Source organism: Aspergillus tanneri (assembly GCF_003426965.1).
Source record: "Aspergillus tanneri strain NIH1004 chromosome Unknown AapTan_3_pilon_pilon_pilon, whole genome shotgun sequence".
Taxonomy (NCBI): domain Eukaryota; kingdom Fungi; phylum Ascomycota; class Eurotiomycetes; order Eurotiales; family Aspergillaceae; genus Aspergillus; species Aspergillus tanneri.
Genome location: NW_022984630.1, coordinates 3,647,684 through 3,663,943, shown reverse-complemented (window position 1 = coordinate 3,663,943; position 16,260 = coordinate 3,647,684). Strand labels below are relative to the sequence as shown.

General features: G+C 45.9%; 6 protein-coding genes across 6 annotated transcripts; 2 read left to right on the top strand and 4 right to left on the bottom strand.

The window, feature by feature from the left end:
* Positions 1-350: 350 nt before the first annotated feature.
* ATNIH1004_005038 (uncharacterized protein) lies at positions 351-2,798 on the bottom strand (the record flags this gene model as incomplete). The annotated part of the gene is made up of 6 exons (XM_033569698.1): positions 351-697; positions 748-1,901; positions 1,951-2,118; positions 2,180-2,465; positions 2,522-2,687; positions 2,757-2,798. 6 exons carry the CDS (start codon positions 2,796-2,798, stop codon positions 351-353), a joined length of 2,163 nt encoding a protein of 720 aa, XP_033428504.1.
* Positions 2,799-4,072: 1,274 nt separating this feature from the next.
* Positions 4,073-5,947, bottom strand: ATNIH1004_005037 (putative amino acid transporter; the record flags this gene model as incomplete). Its single annotated transcript, XM_033569697.1, has 6 exons — positions 4,073-4,105; positions 4,162-4,483; positions 4,534-4,738; positions 4,786-4,797; positions 4,849-5,008; positions 5,057-5,947. The coding sequence occupies 6 exons, from the start codon at positions 5,945-5,947 to the stop codon at positions 4,073-4,075; spliced, it is 1,623 nt and encodes a 540-aa protein (XP_033428503.1).
* A 1,119-nt stretch (positions 5,948-7,066) lies between these two features.
* ATNIH1004_005036 (uncharacterized protein) lies at positions 7,067-8,167 on the top strand (the record flags this gene model as incomplete). The annotated part of the gene is made up of 3 exons (XM_033569696.1): positions 7,067-7,435; positions 7,507-8,046; positions 8,123-8,167. 3 exons carry the CDS (start codon positions 7,067-7,069, stop codon positions 8,165-8,167), a joined length of 954 nt encoding a protein of 317 aa, XP_033428502.1.
* A 523-nt stretch (positions 8,168-8,690) lies between these two features.
* On the bottom strand, positions 8,691-9,541 carry yphA (tyrosine phosphatase family protein; the record flags this gene model as incomplete). The annotated part of the gene is made up of 4 exons (XM_033569695.1): positions 8,691-8,963; positions 9,020-9,215; positions 9,266-9,410; positions 9,472-9,541. The coding sequence occupies 4 exons, from the start codon at positions 9,539-9,541 to the stop codon at positions 8,691-8,693; spliced, it is 684 nt and encodes a 227-aa protein (XP_033428501.1).
* A 952-nt stretch (positions 9,542-10,493) lies between these two features.
* ATNIH1004_005034 (3'-5'-exodeoxyribonuclease) lies at positions 10,494-11,696 on the bottom strand (the record flags this gene model as incomplete). Its single annotated transcript, XM_033569694.1, has 5 exons — positions 10,494-10,545; positions 10,606-10,796; positions 10,857-11,347; positions 11,415-11,592; positions 11,661-11,696. 5 exons carry the CDS (start codon positions 11,694-11,696, stop codon positions 10,494-10,496), a joined length of 948 nt encoding a protein of 315 aa, XP_033428500.1.
* Positions 11,697-12,658: 962 nt separating this feature from the next.
* CYB5D1_1 (FMN-dependent alpha-hydroxy acid dehydrogenase) lies at positions 12,659-14,327 on the top strand (the record flags this gene model as incomplete). Its single annotated transcript, XM_033569693.1, has 4 exons — positions 12,659-12,791; positions 12,858-13,363; positions 13,421-14,090; positions 14,149-14,327. The coding sequence occupies 4 exons, from the start codon at positions 12,659-12,661 to the stop codon at positions 14,325-14,327; spliced, it is 1,488 nt and encodes a 495-aa protein (XP_033428499.1).
* Positions 14,328-16,260: the final 1,933 nt, after the last annotated feature.

Below are 16,260 nucleotides of genomic sequence, written 5' to 3'. Positions count from 1 at the left end.
CATTTACAAAGTAGAAAAATAGGTCTACAGTCAGGATTCTCTTTCATTTTCATCTGATCCATGTAGACTTAAGCCTTACAGTATTGTACACACATGTTCCTAACCAGCTGTCTTTTACTTTTTGCATTGTTTCTAATATTTTTTTTTTTTTTTTTTTTTTTTTTTTTAGAAAGTGAACATCAGTCAACATAGAAAAGGAAGGCCTGACATGAATACATAACCAGGAACAGTGGGAACAATTATTTCGCTCGCTGACCAATAATAGGGATAGGGAAACAGAACATGATCATACACAATAGTTGGAAGATACGCAAAGAAAAGACATGAGGTAGTACTGGCAGCTATCCACGTCAACGGAAAAGTTTGACGTCCTCTCCCATTGCGTGACTTGAGCTCTGGAGGTTATTAAGCTTTTCGGTTTCCACTATAGGTAGCCGGTTCTCTTGAGAGGAGAAGGGTGCGTGCATTGATTGTTGTAATGCATTCCACTTTGGATCCGTTATCTGGACAAGCTTGCTCGCCGAAGGCACACGGACTGTAGGATTGGCAGGAGTGCCAGCCGTGGGAGCCTTTTCGGAAGTACTTGGAGTCGAAAGAGTTGAAGGGAGAGTTTCGAGGTCTTCAAATGCCGGGTGGGTGAATTTCAGACGTGAAGGTTGTCGAGCCGGAATGGGAAATTTCAGATGCATGCAGGTATCTAGAAAATTTAAGCCGCTATATCTAGTAGGAGCTGGTCGCGATACTTACTGCGCACTGCTTCATCGTCGGGATGTCCACGTCTGCCTGGTAGTAAATGATTGCCGTATATATGGGCAACTTCTGGATGTGTTTTATCTGTTTTATTGACAACAGAAAACCCAAGGTTTGTAGAGTCGCTTGAAATGCTAGCGGATGGGGAGCGATAATCTTCAAAACTGGATTTGGGGACAAATGTTGGTGCGCCTACGTTGAGACGACTTTGCGGACTTGAAGTCTCTGCTACATGACTACCTGATGGTGTCTTGTTTCTAATCAGTGTATTGTTATCCACAGAATCGCTGTTGTCCTGCGGTCTTTCAGCCCGGGTATGTTCAATTGCAGGCGTTTGCTGTGACTGCTGCAGCCTTGCTTCAAGACCCTCTCTCCATTCCCTTGCATCAGCAAGACTCATTGACGCTAATACTTTACACACCCTGTCAATTTCTTGCTGGTATTCTGAGTCCACAGAATGGCTGACTGGTGCCGAGTTGCTCGGGTTATCCGATTTGTGCTCTTTGTCTTGACTTGAGATTGGTCTGAAATCAAGCTTTCTTTTGGGACCGAAGTGTATCTCTAGAGGTGTCGTCTTTGGTGAAGAGGGAGAGACTGCAGGCTGCTTAAATTCTAGACCTTTCAGATCCTCAAAGGTAGGACTCAATATAGGAGTCTCTTCTAATCCCAAAGAGCCCTTTTCAGAAGGCGAATTATTGATATCGACCAGTATCCCGTGCTCTCCGTAGCTAGTATTAGTGTTCAAATTGCGTTGCTCGGCCTTTTTCTTACCAGATGGGGGTGTGGATGGACCGCGTAATTTGGGACCAGACATACTTTGTTTCTCCCTAGTGTCCAGGGGTTTACCTGCGGGTGTAGATGGTATATGCTTGCTGGGCTGGCTTCTGCAGTGGTCCTTCACGGAATCGGCGTCCTTTGGGGCCCGATGAATAGAACGATCCAAGTCTGTGATAGGAGAGGTTGTTGTTTTATTTCCCTTGATCTTTTCTTTTTCCTTCGGAAATTGTGCATTCGCTGGAGTGATACTAGAACTTTCATCATTAGAGCCTTTTTCAGTAAGAGGAATGGCTTGTGGGGGATTTAGGTTCATCATGCTACGGGCTGCAGCCAGGAAGCTTTCAGGTGAACTGATGATTCCTGCAAAGTCATTCCTGGCGCCAGGGGTTAGACAGGAAAATGGAACATGAGATCAGAACTTACGCAGGTCTCCTGGCTCTAAGAGACACAGGCGCAGGCCTCTTTTTCCATTTATTATCTCCTTTGACTTGAACCTGCTTCTTTTGAGAATTTGCTTCACGGACTTTTTGGTGGGGATCAGTATAGAGATGAGAAGCATCTACCAAAGACTTTTGAGTACTATGGCCCTTCCTAGGCACCGTCACTGGGTTCGAGGTCCTAGCAGGTATGCTCCCATGATTAGTTCGCGTACACCATCAGCATAGGAGGAGCAGGCTCATACGTGGGAATTTCCTTCGGCACTTTGGCCCTGGCGACATTACTTTGGCCTGTAGAAGACAAAGCCCTGGAAGCTGCAGTTATTCTCTTGGATTTTGTCTCTATTATTTGAGAGGATTTGTCTCGTTTGCCTGCGGTTTTCGCGTAGGATTGACCGCCAGCTTCAAGTACGAGAGCGCTCAAATGGAGCCGGTGAGTTTGGCCGTCTAGGAGGTTATCGAGACGTTCAGAGTCAGTGTCGCCTATTTTCTTATGCACATCTTCGGTTGATATTAGCATCAAAGTTGCTGTTTCTGCACAAGACAAAAGTGCTTACTATTCCATTCTGAGAGTTTTTCCTTGTTGGCTTGGGCCGTACGTTGTGCCTCCGAACCAGCCACATTTGACATACGGGATGCTTCAATATCGCTCAGGGAGACGTTTCTGAGTTTAGTTTTGTCCGATGTCGATATGAACTCTCTCCTAGCCGTTCCAAGGTCCTCCTGTCCACAATATAGTCAGTTGATATGAAGGTTTTGTCAAGCTAGGAGAGGGCCATGCTGGCAGCTTACCATCTGCAGATTCTTGAGCCGCTCGGCAGCTTCTACATCCATCTTCCTTCGCGCGAGACTCTACTATACAGGAGAAAGAAAACAAAGGCTGATGGGGAAAGCGGAAGGGAGAAAATGATTGCAAAGAACAAGGTGGAATATTGGACGAAATAAGAGCGGTAAGTAGGAAGAGAAGCCTTTCCTGACAGCAGGAAAGACTGGTCGAGAAATTAGCTGATGGGAATAGTGAATTTAACCCTGCAGTTTGGATGTAAGACACAGGGCCATATGGTTTGGCGTAATGATAGACAAGAGCCCCTCTAAATGAGATGCAGAGTGTGCAAAGACAAGAAGGCACCTTCTTAGGCAGACTTAATATAGCTTATATTCGACCCTTAGATGGGAATGCGAGAAATAAGAGAAATATGGGTGTGGAGGGAATAAAACAGGAGTGAGAAGTAGTAAAAGGAAAGGGAAAGGATAGAAAATTTAGGCGTCGCCGTGGCAGCAAAAGACCATCAAGACAAACGCCGAGATATTTTACAGAACAACAAACCTGATTGGAGCTGTAAAGGGATGGATGTCTCCCCTAAAAGAAGCCAAAGAACTAGGGTAGGTTTTTTCCCCAGGAATATCTATTTATGTACATATGCAAAATGTTGGGCACTTTTATACCAAGACCAGGCATCACTTACAATAAGGATAATGAAGGCAACAATTGAGGTGATTGTGTATGGTTTGCGGTGTACTGGGTATCAGAGTCTCCCACTATAGTGGAGTTTAAGGAACGTTTGATCTTTGTTACCATAGGCTTAGAGTCAGACAGGAGAAATGAGAAGAACAAAGAGAGGGCCCTGTCAACCAGCAACACTAAGAATATTTCTACATCTTGTACAGTTCCGTAGTGCGGAGTAAGTGGTTTAGCAGACATATAAAGCACAAGATAGAAAACGATGGCCTACACAGCCCGTGGTACCTGGGGTTACAGATTCTGCTGACATGCAAAGTCTCCGAACGAAACCGTAGATCTGGTTAATATCTGCTTAGGATCACGTATGGAATCATTACAGCTTCCTGGATAAGTGATTTCAGGAATATATTGAATACTTCTTCGAATAGGAGGTATCACAAGAGCGACAGGGTTGCCCACTGGAGATGACGGCTATAGGTAGTATAGGTAATATGGGTTTATGTATGTACAATTCATTGCCTAGCGCAAGGACACAAAATCTATCCTATTGATAAGACACAAATTTTGAATATTATAGTTATACTATACACTGGTTAAGCACTACAAGTGCTTGCACCCCCGTCATCTATCACGTAGAAACAAATTGTTAGTAGACTTCTTTCCGGAAGGCACTCGGGGACTTCAGATTATGCACATACTTCTAATCATCTTAGCAACGGCCTGCAATAAACTTACTCCCATAACAATCACTCCAAAGGCTATGCACAAGTAAGCTGGGACTTTGGCTTTGCGGCTGCTGTTGCTGAGCTTGATATAGCAAAGAGGGGGGAAGATATATGCTAGAGAAGCGGCACTGGTTGCCCCGATTAACTCAAATACGGCACCCAGGTCACAGGTGATGAGAGCCATGATCATCGAAGTCAGAACTAGTGCAGTCGTGAATATCAGATGTCGATTCATATTGAACGGTTCCTCCGGAAAGTAATAGGTTGTCATGACTGATCGGCATACAAACGCCTCCAGGGGTAAGGTAGTGAGCATGTTTAGGCCAAAGCAACTGTTGTAGTTAGCTTGACTTGTATTGTGAGCCTCTCGATAAATCCTTACAATCGTGCGATGTTTACCATAATGTTATCTGACGGGAGGTTGTTGAGTACATTACCCTGGGTCTTCGAGCCGAAGAAAAGAAAGCCAGAGATACCCATGGCCAAACACATCACGAGTGAAACGCCAGTTGAGTAATGGGTCACCATTGCAAAACGATCCATGGTTGGTTTTTTCAGAGAGCCATAGATTAAAAGACTATTGTGATCTTTGGACGATTAGTCTTTGGCTTCCAAGTGTTATCGAGGGACATACGGCAAACAAAAGCTGCACAATATTAGTATACTGGGCCGAGGATTCGCATGAGCAGAGACATACCAAATGATATCACGCCGACAGCCTGGAAGAAACCCGAATTGACTAGCAGTATACTCTTCACTTCTCCCCGAGATTCTGATGGAACACGGAACCCTTGGGTGATTACAGCCACCAAAATCACTACCATGCTTACTAAAGCCAGAGTGGATGCTTTTGCCAGCTGGGTGGCCGTTAGCTCGGCACATCTCTATACTATTGGGTAGCAAACCTTCGCGATATCCCGGTACAGTGACAGCGGGTATGAAACCCCCAGAACAAAAATCACAATGATGGCCCGCCTGTCGGTCAGCAGCCAGAGGAATGACATGTCTCGAAGTGAGGGGAATAAAGCACTGAAAACATGCGGTATTGTATCTCCAACAATAATACAAAATGCAATCATACCTCCGAAGGCAAAAGCCCATTGCGCAACAGAAATAGCTATGAGGCCACTCTTGCCAAAGCAATGTTGCATTGTTGCCTGGAACGAATCCGCACCACTCAATTTAGAATTGATCACGATCAAGCGAATTGTCCAATCCACCGCAATTGTAAGCACAATCAACAGCGCCATACCCATTATCATACCTGCTTGCTTAAGCGCGTAGGGTTGTCCTATGATCCCAGCACCAATGATGCTGTTGGCCATGTTCATAAATGCCATTCGCATTCCACTCCGAGGCCTAGCATCCTCTAGATACTCCTCCGGAAAGAAGTCATCGGAAGTTGCAAGGGTTACGCTCGGTGCCTCTATGTCTGTCAACAAAGGAACCGTTTGCCCCCTGGCAGCTCCTCCACTGTCACGAGCGTAGTCCTCTTCCTCCAGCCACGACGAGTCTTCCGGATTGTGGGCATGTCCGGCTGAATGACGCTCATCCTCTGCATCATCATCAAGGTCAAACCGAACACGATTCGTGGTACGAGGAGTGCGCCGTTGTCCGTTTGGAAGCGGCTGGAATATGGAGGGCTGCTGCGGCGCATTCGGGGGAGAGACGGGGGTTGGGTGGGTTACAAGCTCATGTTCTTGGCCAGAGGAGTCCGAGGGAAGGGTGTGCGTTTCTGGCCCTTCGAGGCCATCATGATCAGCCAAAAGAGCCTCTTGTCCTTCATCCCTGGGCATTGCTAATATTGGTGCTCCAGAGAGTTACAATTCCACGTGTGGAGGAAGTTTAGGCCAAGTAGTCATGAGATCGGTCACGTGTTTTTATCGATAAGGAAACTATAGAGATAAGCGCCAATAGATGAGAGAACCGTCGATGGAAACCAGGGGTCTGAAATAATTTAATTCTGTCATCTTTGTCGTGAGTTCTCTTCTGGTATTTAATTCATCTCCGGAGACTCCATAGATGAGTTCCGCTAGAAGTTTGTGTGGTGCTATAAATAGATGCAATCGTGGAGCCCTTCCGAGCTACACTCTACGTATCTTTGTTCGAGGTACGGAGTATCATTACCGGATAGTATCAGATGTGTAAGTACTGTACGGAGTACTTCTGCCTTGTTGCCTACCATGTCAGGTGCCTATAGTTCATGGTATAGTTTCGTGGCTCCCTGGAGCACTCCTTATTCCTGATACTTCAACCCATAATGGTATGGTTTGTTTTTGTCTTGGCAGTTACTATAGAAATTATCTAGAATGTCTTGCTGTTTTGATATTGGAAAAGAAATATTCTCTTCCACCAGCTCCGACTTAAACCTTACTCTACACGCTGCGGTGGAATTATCCATCCCGTCAGGAGCATGGGACCCAAGGAACGCAGAATGTTTCAGAGAAGCACTTGATTCGGGCAGGATATGGGTGAATCAAGCCTGCAGTCTTCGATTCCTCCTCAATATAAATTTTGATCCCAAGTTACATTGTTCACATTCAGCGTTCGTCTCCCAAATAGGAGACGCATTTTGCAAATCCAAGGTACAGTAAAAAGTGACAAATATCTTTCTATGCTGGCCTTTTCTTACTCCCATCATATAGTTTTGGACAGAGCTCGGCCTCGTGGTTCTTTTCCAGAGTTGTAATCGTTGTCTGCAGGAACATGGCTCTGCGACGTACCAGCTGTCTTTCGCATTACCCAAAAGTGCCAGGAGTACAAGGACAAGGACCTCGAAAATACCATCCACACCACAAGAACCGAATGATGATGTCCCTGCTGATATTGTCCCAACCGCTTTTCTATCAACTATAGTTGTATCCCTAGTGTATAGCCGCCCCGACCACGTGGTAACGCCAGTATTACCGAAAAGTATGCACTATAATGACCGAACGGTGGCAGAACTTCGACAAAACAGAAAAGGCGAATCTTTTGTTTTCCCAGAACTTATAAGTACCATCCCCTTCGAGAATGGCCGAGTACCCGAGTTCACGGAGGAGTTACATCATGTCGAGGATGATTGGGAATATTTCCATTGCCTAATCCCACAAAACGACCCCCTGGATAGATACGACTGCACCGTCTCATCACAAGAGCTCATTTCACTATTTAATATCGCACTCAGAAAGTTGATTTCTGGACAATCGCACAGAAAACATGAGAGCGAGAATGAGTCCGAGGAAACGGAGTTCCAACCTCTATCTCAGATTGCACCTTCGGTCTTCAACCCGGGATACCGCGAAGTGAGCTCCTCACCATACTTCTCACATTTATTCTTATCATGTAGCTAACCCAACCAACCACTAAACAACAGGCCATGAGTCAGCGATCCCAGTTTATCCCATCACTTGCCAAATCCATGGCATCGATCTTCAACTTTAACCGCGACCAACGTCTACAACAAATGGTTAATGAGCCTAGATTCGCACATCAGCATCAACTAGACGATTCATTTCCGGACACAAGTACGGTGAACATAAGACGGAAATTTAGAGTTTCTCTTTGGATTATTGCAAGGAAACAACTCTACAAGCCTCACAATTCACAAAAGTTCAGCCCGCTATGGCCTGAAATGAACTCCAGAGGAAAAGATGAGAAGTTCGATGATGAGGTTCTCGTTGCTGAATCCCCAACAGATCAAAGCATGTATCTTGATGATAATTGTGTTACAGAACACGTGGACTCAGATTACTATCTAGGTACTGACGAAGGAGACTATGATTTATATAGTGTACACGAGACAAGCTCACTCCTGACCATTGACGAGAGGTTCAGCGATTGTTCTGTGGGAATAATTGATCATAATGATACCGATGCGGAACTAACGGAATGCGATGAAGTGCCCGCAGAGTGGGTACGAGAATTCGGAGAGGATAGATCATGTATATCAAAAGTTGCTCCAAGGAATCTTCGGTACTCACTGTCGCCAGTTGGCCATGAAATGCTTGTATCTGATGATTTCGGATGTCCAATGAGCCCAATCCTCTTATCAGATGGGGCAGCCTCGATTGGATGTGGACCTGACGCTGAAGCTTGTGACTATATGTTGTGTGAATAGTACAATAATATACCTAAGCTCAGAGACAGATATACAGAGAGATTTGCTACTGGGTCATCATGAAAAACGGGTCCTAGCAATATTGAACAGGAAATATGATCATCTCATTGATGCGGAGAAAATATCTTCTTAATACATAACCATATAACAAACACCTTGTTAAATGGGACAAGAATAAAATCACTGAGGAACTGCAAGTCAAAGTTCCTCTCTAATAGCAGGGTAGTAGACAGCAATCCCATCAAGCTACATCCTGCGCCCTATTGGGGCTAAGAGATGAAAGATATAGTGAACAGATTAAAGATTAAGCTGAATAGTCGCTAACATGCTCCATTTCAATGCATCGCTCTCTTAATTTCTTGCAGTGTCATGCCTTTTCGTAAAAGTTCGCTCATCATGGTTACCATAAAGCTATTGTTGAGTCATTTGTTGGCAGGTTATTATGACACCTTGACCCCGTGAGATGAATGAACAAGATTTTTTGACGAGTTCTTCCTGTGGTCTTGTTTCTCAGAGGGGCTTGTAGGTTGCCATAGCTTTGCACCGGAGATCCGGGCCAAGCGCACAAGATTAGATGTGTCGAAGGTCTCAATAAACCTCTCATCTAACACTCTAGATTTAGGCCATGAGTAGTTTAGATATTCACGGAGGATATCGCCGGTCTCCCAGCCCTGGACTTTGCGAAAGCAGCCGATCACACAGCCAGTACGATGCTAGAAAGATAATCAGTGACTAGATATAGAGTATTATATTACAGCTTGAGGCTAACCTTTCCTTTGTTGCAGTGGACAAGGATAGGATGGTTAGATTTGTTGAGAAGAGCCTCAAGGATACGGACCATAATATGATCAGGAGTCTTCGCAGCAGGATCCTTGTTTGCTATGACTGGGATTCGAAAGTGTGCAATGCCGTTTTCTCTGAGAAAGTTTGCATGACAGGCGGTATACGGCTCATCCACGAGAGTGCTATGGGCTGTTAGAATCAAACCAGAGCAGGACGTAGCAGAGCTACCTACAGTATAGTCTTCAATCCCAGTTGCTCGAGAGCGGGAAGGTTACAAGGATGAGGAAATGAGCTGCGATAGATCCCCTTTACAACCTCTCCAAAATTTGGAGGCAGTTCTGGTTCCATCGTCGAAGTGATGCAATGGGCCCGCTTCTCTATCATAGATACATCGTGTTAGTTTATTATTGATGCGCGTGTATGGACACCATGGCCTACCGTTCTGGCCTCCAAGGGAGCTGTTGGAAGTTTTCTCTGTCAATGGAAGAGCCATAGCAATGTCCGTCATTGTGCAAAGAGTGGAATTGGGATTCGACATCTCAGGTAGTGTTTTGATAGGCTCCATTTGATAGAGAATCTTTGTCTGGCTTGAAACCTGAGAAAGGGCTCCAACTTCTAGCAGGACAAGCTTATTTCTCACCAGGGAGGTTGCCGAAGGCTCGACTCGGTGAAACTAAACAGACGTAGTCTAAGAAGTTCGAGAAAGACTTGAGAAGCCTAACTCGTGGGCTTCAGATAGACACGAGGGCTTGGTGGAGAGTCATTGTGAACAATGGGGTTGAGGGAAATCGTTAAAAGTGACGATAAGATGCGTAACAAGATGATCTCTTTGGAAGCAGAGCAATTAACAAAGCAAGAAGATGGAGATTATAGAGGCGAAGAGGGAAGAAGAGAAGAGGTGGTGGTGCACTTGCAGATATGGGGCGGTGAGCTGATGAGAAAGAGGAAACAGGGAAATTGAGCAGGAATGGCTTCTACCAGTAAAAATTCACGCTAGTAGAGCCTGAATAGGCGGAACGCAATGCCACAAGATCAAAAGTGACCTAGATTCCAGGGGCCGGGCATGGTTTAAGACGTTTATTGGTGGGGTGAAGCTATATAGCTATCCGCTTTGATCATCGACTGTCGTACCCACAAAGGGGCGACCAGTCAGGCCTCTGATGCCGGATAGACTCATCCATGCTGGTAAGAGACTGGTCAAACCTGTAATCATCAAGGCCCAGGAAACCATGGGTTGACTCACGGGTCAACCACTGTGAGTGATCCAAGGTTCTGCTGAGCCAATTCGGTTATAACAAGGCGCTCACTTGATTCTCTTGATTAGAAATCTCATCAACAGATAATGATTAGGTCATGAAATGGTCTAAAGATTGTTCTATAAGGAGATAAGAACCAATTGGTTCATCTCTACGCTCTAACCATGAAAACATACTGCTGCGTGAAAGACGTTGAGTGGAAAGCTACGGCGCCTCCTCCCCAAGCCCAAACATTCTAATCGAGTTGTTCCATGCCCTGGTAAAAAAGATTCATTAATGAAAAACCCTGGAAGCACGGGGACATGGAAGGACTTACGCTTCGCAAACCTCCTCCACTGTGATCCCCTTGACTTTGGCAATAACATGGGCGACATGGGATATTGCCACAGGCTCATTACGGCCTTTAACCAAGCACCCTTTCTGCCACCTCTCTTTCTTGACAGCCTTTGGCAAAGCAACTGCCCCTTCCAAATATTTAGCGGATGCATGGGAAGGGCGGATTTCACACTTTAATAGACCAAGTCAGCAAGGGATGTCACTTAACCCATTAAGTCAGGACCTGCGTACCCAAGGACCGTCGGTTTCGATCTGAATCCGATCAAGTGGAATAGCCTTCACCACCTCAAGGTTTTCTTCCGTCTTCAAGCTGCAGCCGTTAACACCGATGTGGAGACCCATGGCTACCATTCGATTCATCTCTTCGAGAGTCCCTGTAAAACTATGCACAAGACCACTCCCAGGTAGTTTCTCAAGCCGGGGCATTAATAACTTCTCAAAATCTTCGCTAGCAGCTCTGGAATGGAGGAAAAGAGGGAGCTGAACCTCAACTGCCAAATCTAGTTGAGCTTCGAAATATTTCAGCTGCAGCTCTTTCGAGCTCAAGAACAATCGGTCATAGTCAAGGCCTATCTCTCCGAAGGCGACGGCTTGTCCGGCTTGTTTCGACTCTAGGGCCAGAGTTTTGACATCTTCAAGCATTTTGGAAGCGCCTCCGGGGTATTCATCAAACAACTTTGCCTGGCAAGGATGGACCCCAACAGTCGCATAGCAGAATCCCGCTGGAACGTGGCTTGTTAAATCACCGTGGGTCAAAGTAGCTGAGACTATACAACGTATTGCACTTACGATATTTCTGAGCGAGCTCCACGGCTCGCCAAGACTCCTCTAGGTCAGAGCCAGTGACCATAAATTTTTGACAACCCACATCCCGGGCACGCTGAACAATGTCATCCAAGTCATTATCGTGGACTTGCTTTCCGTGATACTCGCCCCTGAAAACGGGATCGCTTAGATTGATCCCAATCTAGACATATAGGAGACTCTCCATCAGCTACTTCAACCATATAATCCACGCCAGAGAGGAAAACCCACATCAACGTATCTCAAAGTTTTACTAGAGTCCCCCATCTTGATCGGCCGGCTATACCTGTGGGGGTAGAAAGAAAATCCTCGCCCGGCTTTAACAAGGCAGATGGAAGAACGACGTGCGTCAAAGAAACTACTGCAGGATACTGTGTCTAATGTAAGTCTGGACCCACCTATCCATGACTGTCCTCCATGGAAACCAGGCGAGGAGAATCTTCCCATAAGCAAGTCCAGAACATACCTGGCTTGGAAAGAAACAGACGTGGATGCAACCAAGCAGTGTTTCCTACACAACTTAGGAAAGACACGTTACTATCCCTAAGAGTTCTCGGGAGATTGCCTACACCAAAAGCCACGGGCATTGAAGAGGGCCAAACAGCCTGTCCTTGCGGTGTGCCTAAAGGCTAGAGACAATCGATTAACATTCCGAGAGAAAGTCGAAATCTGGAATCGCAGCCACTGTTTGCCATGCGCCACTGTGGCTGTCTATATTATATAATCACTTCGGCCGCCACATCGGCGTTGCTCCGACTCGACCAGTGATGAACAATTAATTTCTTCCTGTTTATCGAGCATAATTGGGCTCTCAGTATCTCTCAGTATCTCTTTTGGTCATATAAGGCAGTGGTTCCTCGCAATATTCCACATGAACGTATCCTTCAAGTGGTGGTCGAAAACAAGATTGGAGTTACTGGAGCATACTACAACTGAGTACTGGGTAATACCGGGCGCCTAACTGGTGCATTGAGCCTTGTGCCCCGGAATCAAGTCCGCGCGGTGGAACCGGTACCCGTGGAATCTACTGCTTCTCCACACTTGTTTCCCTGATATTGCGGAGGAGCTTACTTCTCGCCAGAGGATTCCGCTTAAATACAGTGTCTTGGAGAGGTGTCCCGCCATACTGCTCCACTACTTTAGGTACTAAAGCGAAAGTAGTGCTCACTTCATCTAACGGTTATAGACATCACCAGACTCGGGACCTGGATGCTCCAACGACCATAAAGATGCCTGACAAGAAGCTTGTGTCAGTCCAGCAGGTCTCGCAAAACAATACCGCAGAGCTCTGCTGGATTGTTGTTAACAATCAAGTGTGGGATGTGACTGATTTCCTAGAAGAGCATCCAGGAGGGGCTAGCAGTAAGATGGACTGATGTGATGGACTCGAAGATGCAGTTACTGATGCGTGATCATTTCATGATTTAGTCATTCTGAAGTATGCCGGTCGCGATGCCACCAAAGCCTATTCCGAAGTGCATACTCCTGGCCTCCTGAAATCCAACTTGCCTCCTCACAAGTTCATGGGCGTACTTGACGAGTCCACAATTAATGATGAATGGGTAAAAGAGCCGCCCATGGAGTACCCGCAAGTGGTACTGGAAAATGAGAAGCCACCGCTAGAGACATTGATCAATTCCTATGACTTTGAGGTTGTGGCGTCCAAAACCACTAGTAAGAAAACATGGGCATTCTACTCCAGTGCCGCGACAGATCTCATCACCCGAGACGCAAACAAATCCTTTTTCGATCGGATATGGTTTCGGCCGCGAGTGTTGCGCAATGTCCGCTCGGTGGACATCAAGACCAACATGCTTGGGATAGACTGTAGCTTTCCCCTGTTTGTGAGTCCTGCGGCAATGGCGAAGCTCATCCACCCAGACGGAGAGTGTGCTATTACTCGAGCTTGTCAGAACAAAGGAATCATGCAGGGGGTACTGTCCAATAGCCATATAACAAAAATGGCCATTCTGCTAACAACGGGCGCGTAGATATCCAACAATTCGTCATATACAGTGGACGAATTGACACAGGCCGCGCCGTCTGCGAACTTTTTCTTTCAACTCTATGTAAACCGAGACCGTGCTAAATCGGAAATTCTCCTTCGACAATGCTCCGCAAATCCGAATATCAAAGCCATTTTTGTGACGGTTGACGCTGCGTGGCCAGGTAAAAGAGAAGCTGACGAGCGGGTGAAGGCCGACAAGAGCCTAGTGGTTCCAATGGCACCGGCCAAGGCGAAGAACGACAAGAAAGGCGGCGGATTGGGTCGTGTGATGGCCGGTTTTATTGACCCTGGACTAACGTGGGATGACTTGGTGTGGGTGCGAAAGCATAGCCATCTTCCCGTGTGTTTGAAAGGGGTGATGTCTGCAGACGATGCCATCCTAGCGATGGAAGCAGGGCTTGATGGGATCCTGCTTAGCAACCATGGGGGCCGCAATCTTGACACGAGCCCTCCATCGATTATTACTCTACTGGAACTGCAGAAGCGTTGTCCGGAGATTTTCGACCGCATGGAAATCTACGTGGACAGTGGAATCCGACGCGGCACGGATATTTTGAAGGCAATTTGCTTGGGCGCGACTGCCGTCGGCATGGGTCGAAGCATGCTCTTTGCTACTAACTACGGTCAGGAGGGGGTGGAGCATCTAATAGACAGTGAGTGACGAAAGTCCCTGCTTGGCCTTATCTCACGTAGTTGTTGACAAGACTTCAGTTATGAGAGACGAACTCGAAACTGCGATGCGCAACACTGGCATCACTACCCTTGACGAAGCTGGGCCGGAGCTGGTGAATACAGGTGATATCGATCACCTTGTACCTCAGTTCCGGCAACATCCATACGCTCGGAAGATCGCCAAAGGACGACGTCTTCCAAGCATTTCGAAGCTCTAGACATGCTACAACGGATAGATTAACAGACTCCTAACATTTACGAACAAGTATATGCCCGTTCAATATGTCCGGATTTTCGATGAAATAGAATATTGGATAGACGCATGCATTTTTTCGTATTGATTTCGAACCTTCATCTGCTTTTTTTCTCACGGCAGGCAGAAATACTCCTCGGGGCTATGCACACCATACTTGGAGGCTGCTAAATTCAAAAAAAAAAAAAAAAAAAAAAAAAAAAAAAAAAAAAAACATGCCTCTCGCAGGATGATTGATTAGTTAAATGGTTTAGCTAGTTAGTTATCTATCGTTTAACAATTCCGCGGAAAATTTGGATCTTACTCTTTCTAAAAGTTTCTATTTTTGGCTCGACTTAGGGCCGCTTTTTGCTCACGAAGCAGTCTGGAGGGTGGGGGGCACTGTAGTGTGCGTGCTGAACAATAAGTGAGCTATGGCGAAGCGCTTGAGAAGTGATCAGGTAATCGCCGATCACCAAGACTACAACCACAATACATCTATTATAGAGCCAAATAAAACACTCACAGCCAAGCCTGTGGCTTCAACTTAAGAAACTGAACCCCTTCAATTTAGTCGTTCTATAGAAAGCAAACGGTGACCACTTTGCAGCTATAATCTACTTTGCAGTGTCTATTACTGCCAAACAAGGTTTAAACTGATGCCAAATATGCTAGCTTGGTGGCTCTAAGCCCTATTCTCATGAGGAGTAGTTGTAACCTAATAACTAACTACTCAACTAAGTTAACCCTAACTAACTTACATTAGTTACTATTATAAATTTAATTTTAGATCCTCTAGAGATTTTATTGCTAAGATATTATGTACTGTCATAAAAGTGCTATTTTATATGGAATACAGGGGTGTGGCCGGCCCGGGGTGTGGCCGGGCCGCTGGTGAACTAGTTTGTAACTAACCTATATTTCTCATCTGAGTCAGCTTTCATATTTCTAGACCTTTTGTTTGAGGGTTTCGGGAATTACGGAGTACAGGGAATGGAGCACTAAGATACGAGCCGACATTCCTGTTTATTATCCACCAGCCAGAAATGGAAACAGATATGAAAGCGAGGGTAGTGTGTAGACAGGATGTGATGAGACAAATCTGATTTGTATGCAGCACCGAATGAGAGAAAAGAAGGATCAAGTGACCGAAGGGCATCCAAGAAAGAAGTTCCAGTGCGCGGAGAGGAAGGCCAACTCCGCCAGGATCGCCCTCACGTGCCCCTTCCTCACCGCCTCTCAACAGTTGAGATATGAGAGTCATCGTTGGCCCCGAAAGACAGGCAATCGCCTCCTTTTGTGGCAGTCGGTCAGCTAGCTATTTGTAACTAGTAAGGAATTATCCACAAGAGAGAAAATGGATGCAATCCAACTCAACTCATCCGAGGCTAGCTCTGGTTATTATCATCGTGAAAACCAATGCTTACCGTCGCCTTACAAAAGCCCAGTACTCCGTCCCTCATGGATTATTGGGCAAGATGAATTAACTTTGCTGACTTAATCGCTTCCCCGCGGTTTTCTGCTGAATCATTGCGTCACGTTCCCGAGACACGGAGACTTAACTGAGTTAACGTCTGTATCTGTGAAACCGTCCTGGATAGTTGTGCTTATCCTTCTATAGAGAGGAATTTCCCGTAGACACGGTGGTATTCTTCCTTTCCTTTTCGGCTCACCTATTCCCTCCCTTTCCTTAGTGTTTCCCATCAAAGTCATCCACGTCACGATGGTATCGATTACATGATATAGGAGACCTACCCACTTGCAGTTGTCATGATCTACTACATACCAGGTAGATCGTTTCTCATGCGCCATAGTGAATCAACTTTCCTTCGAAGTTTCAAAAAAAAAAAAAAAAAAAAAAAAAACGCGGGGAATGCACCATCCACCCCTGGTACGGAGAAGGATTTAGCTCAATACTA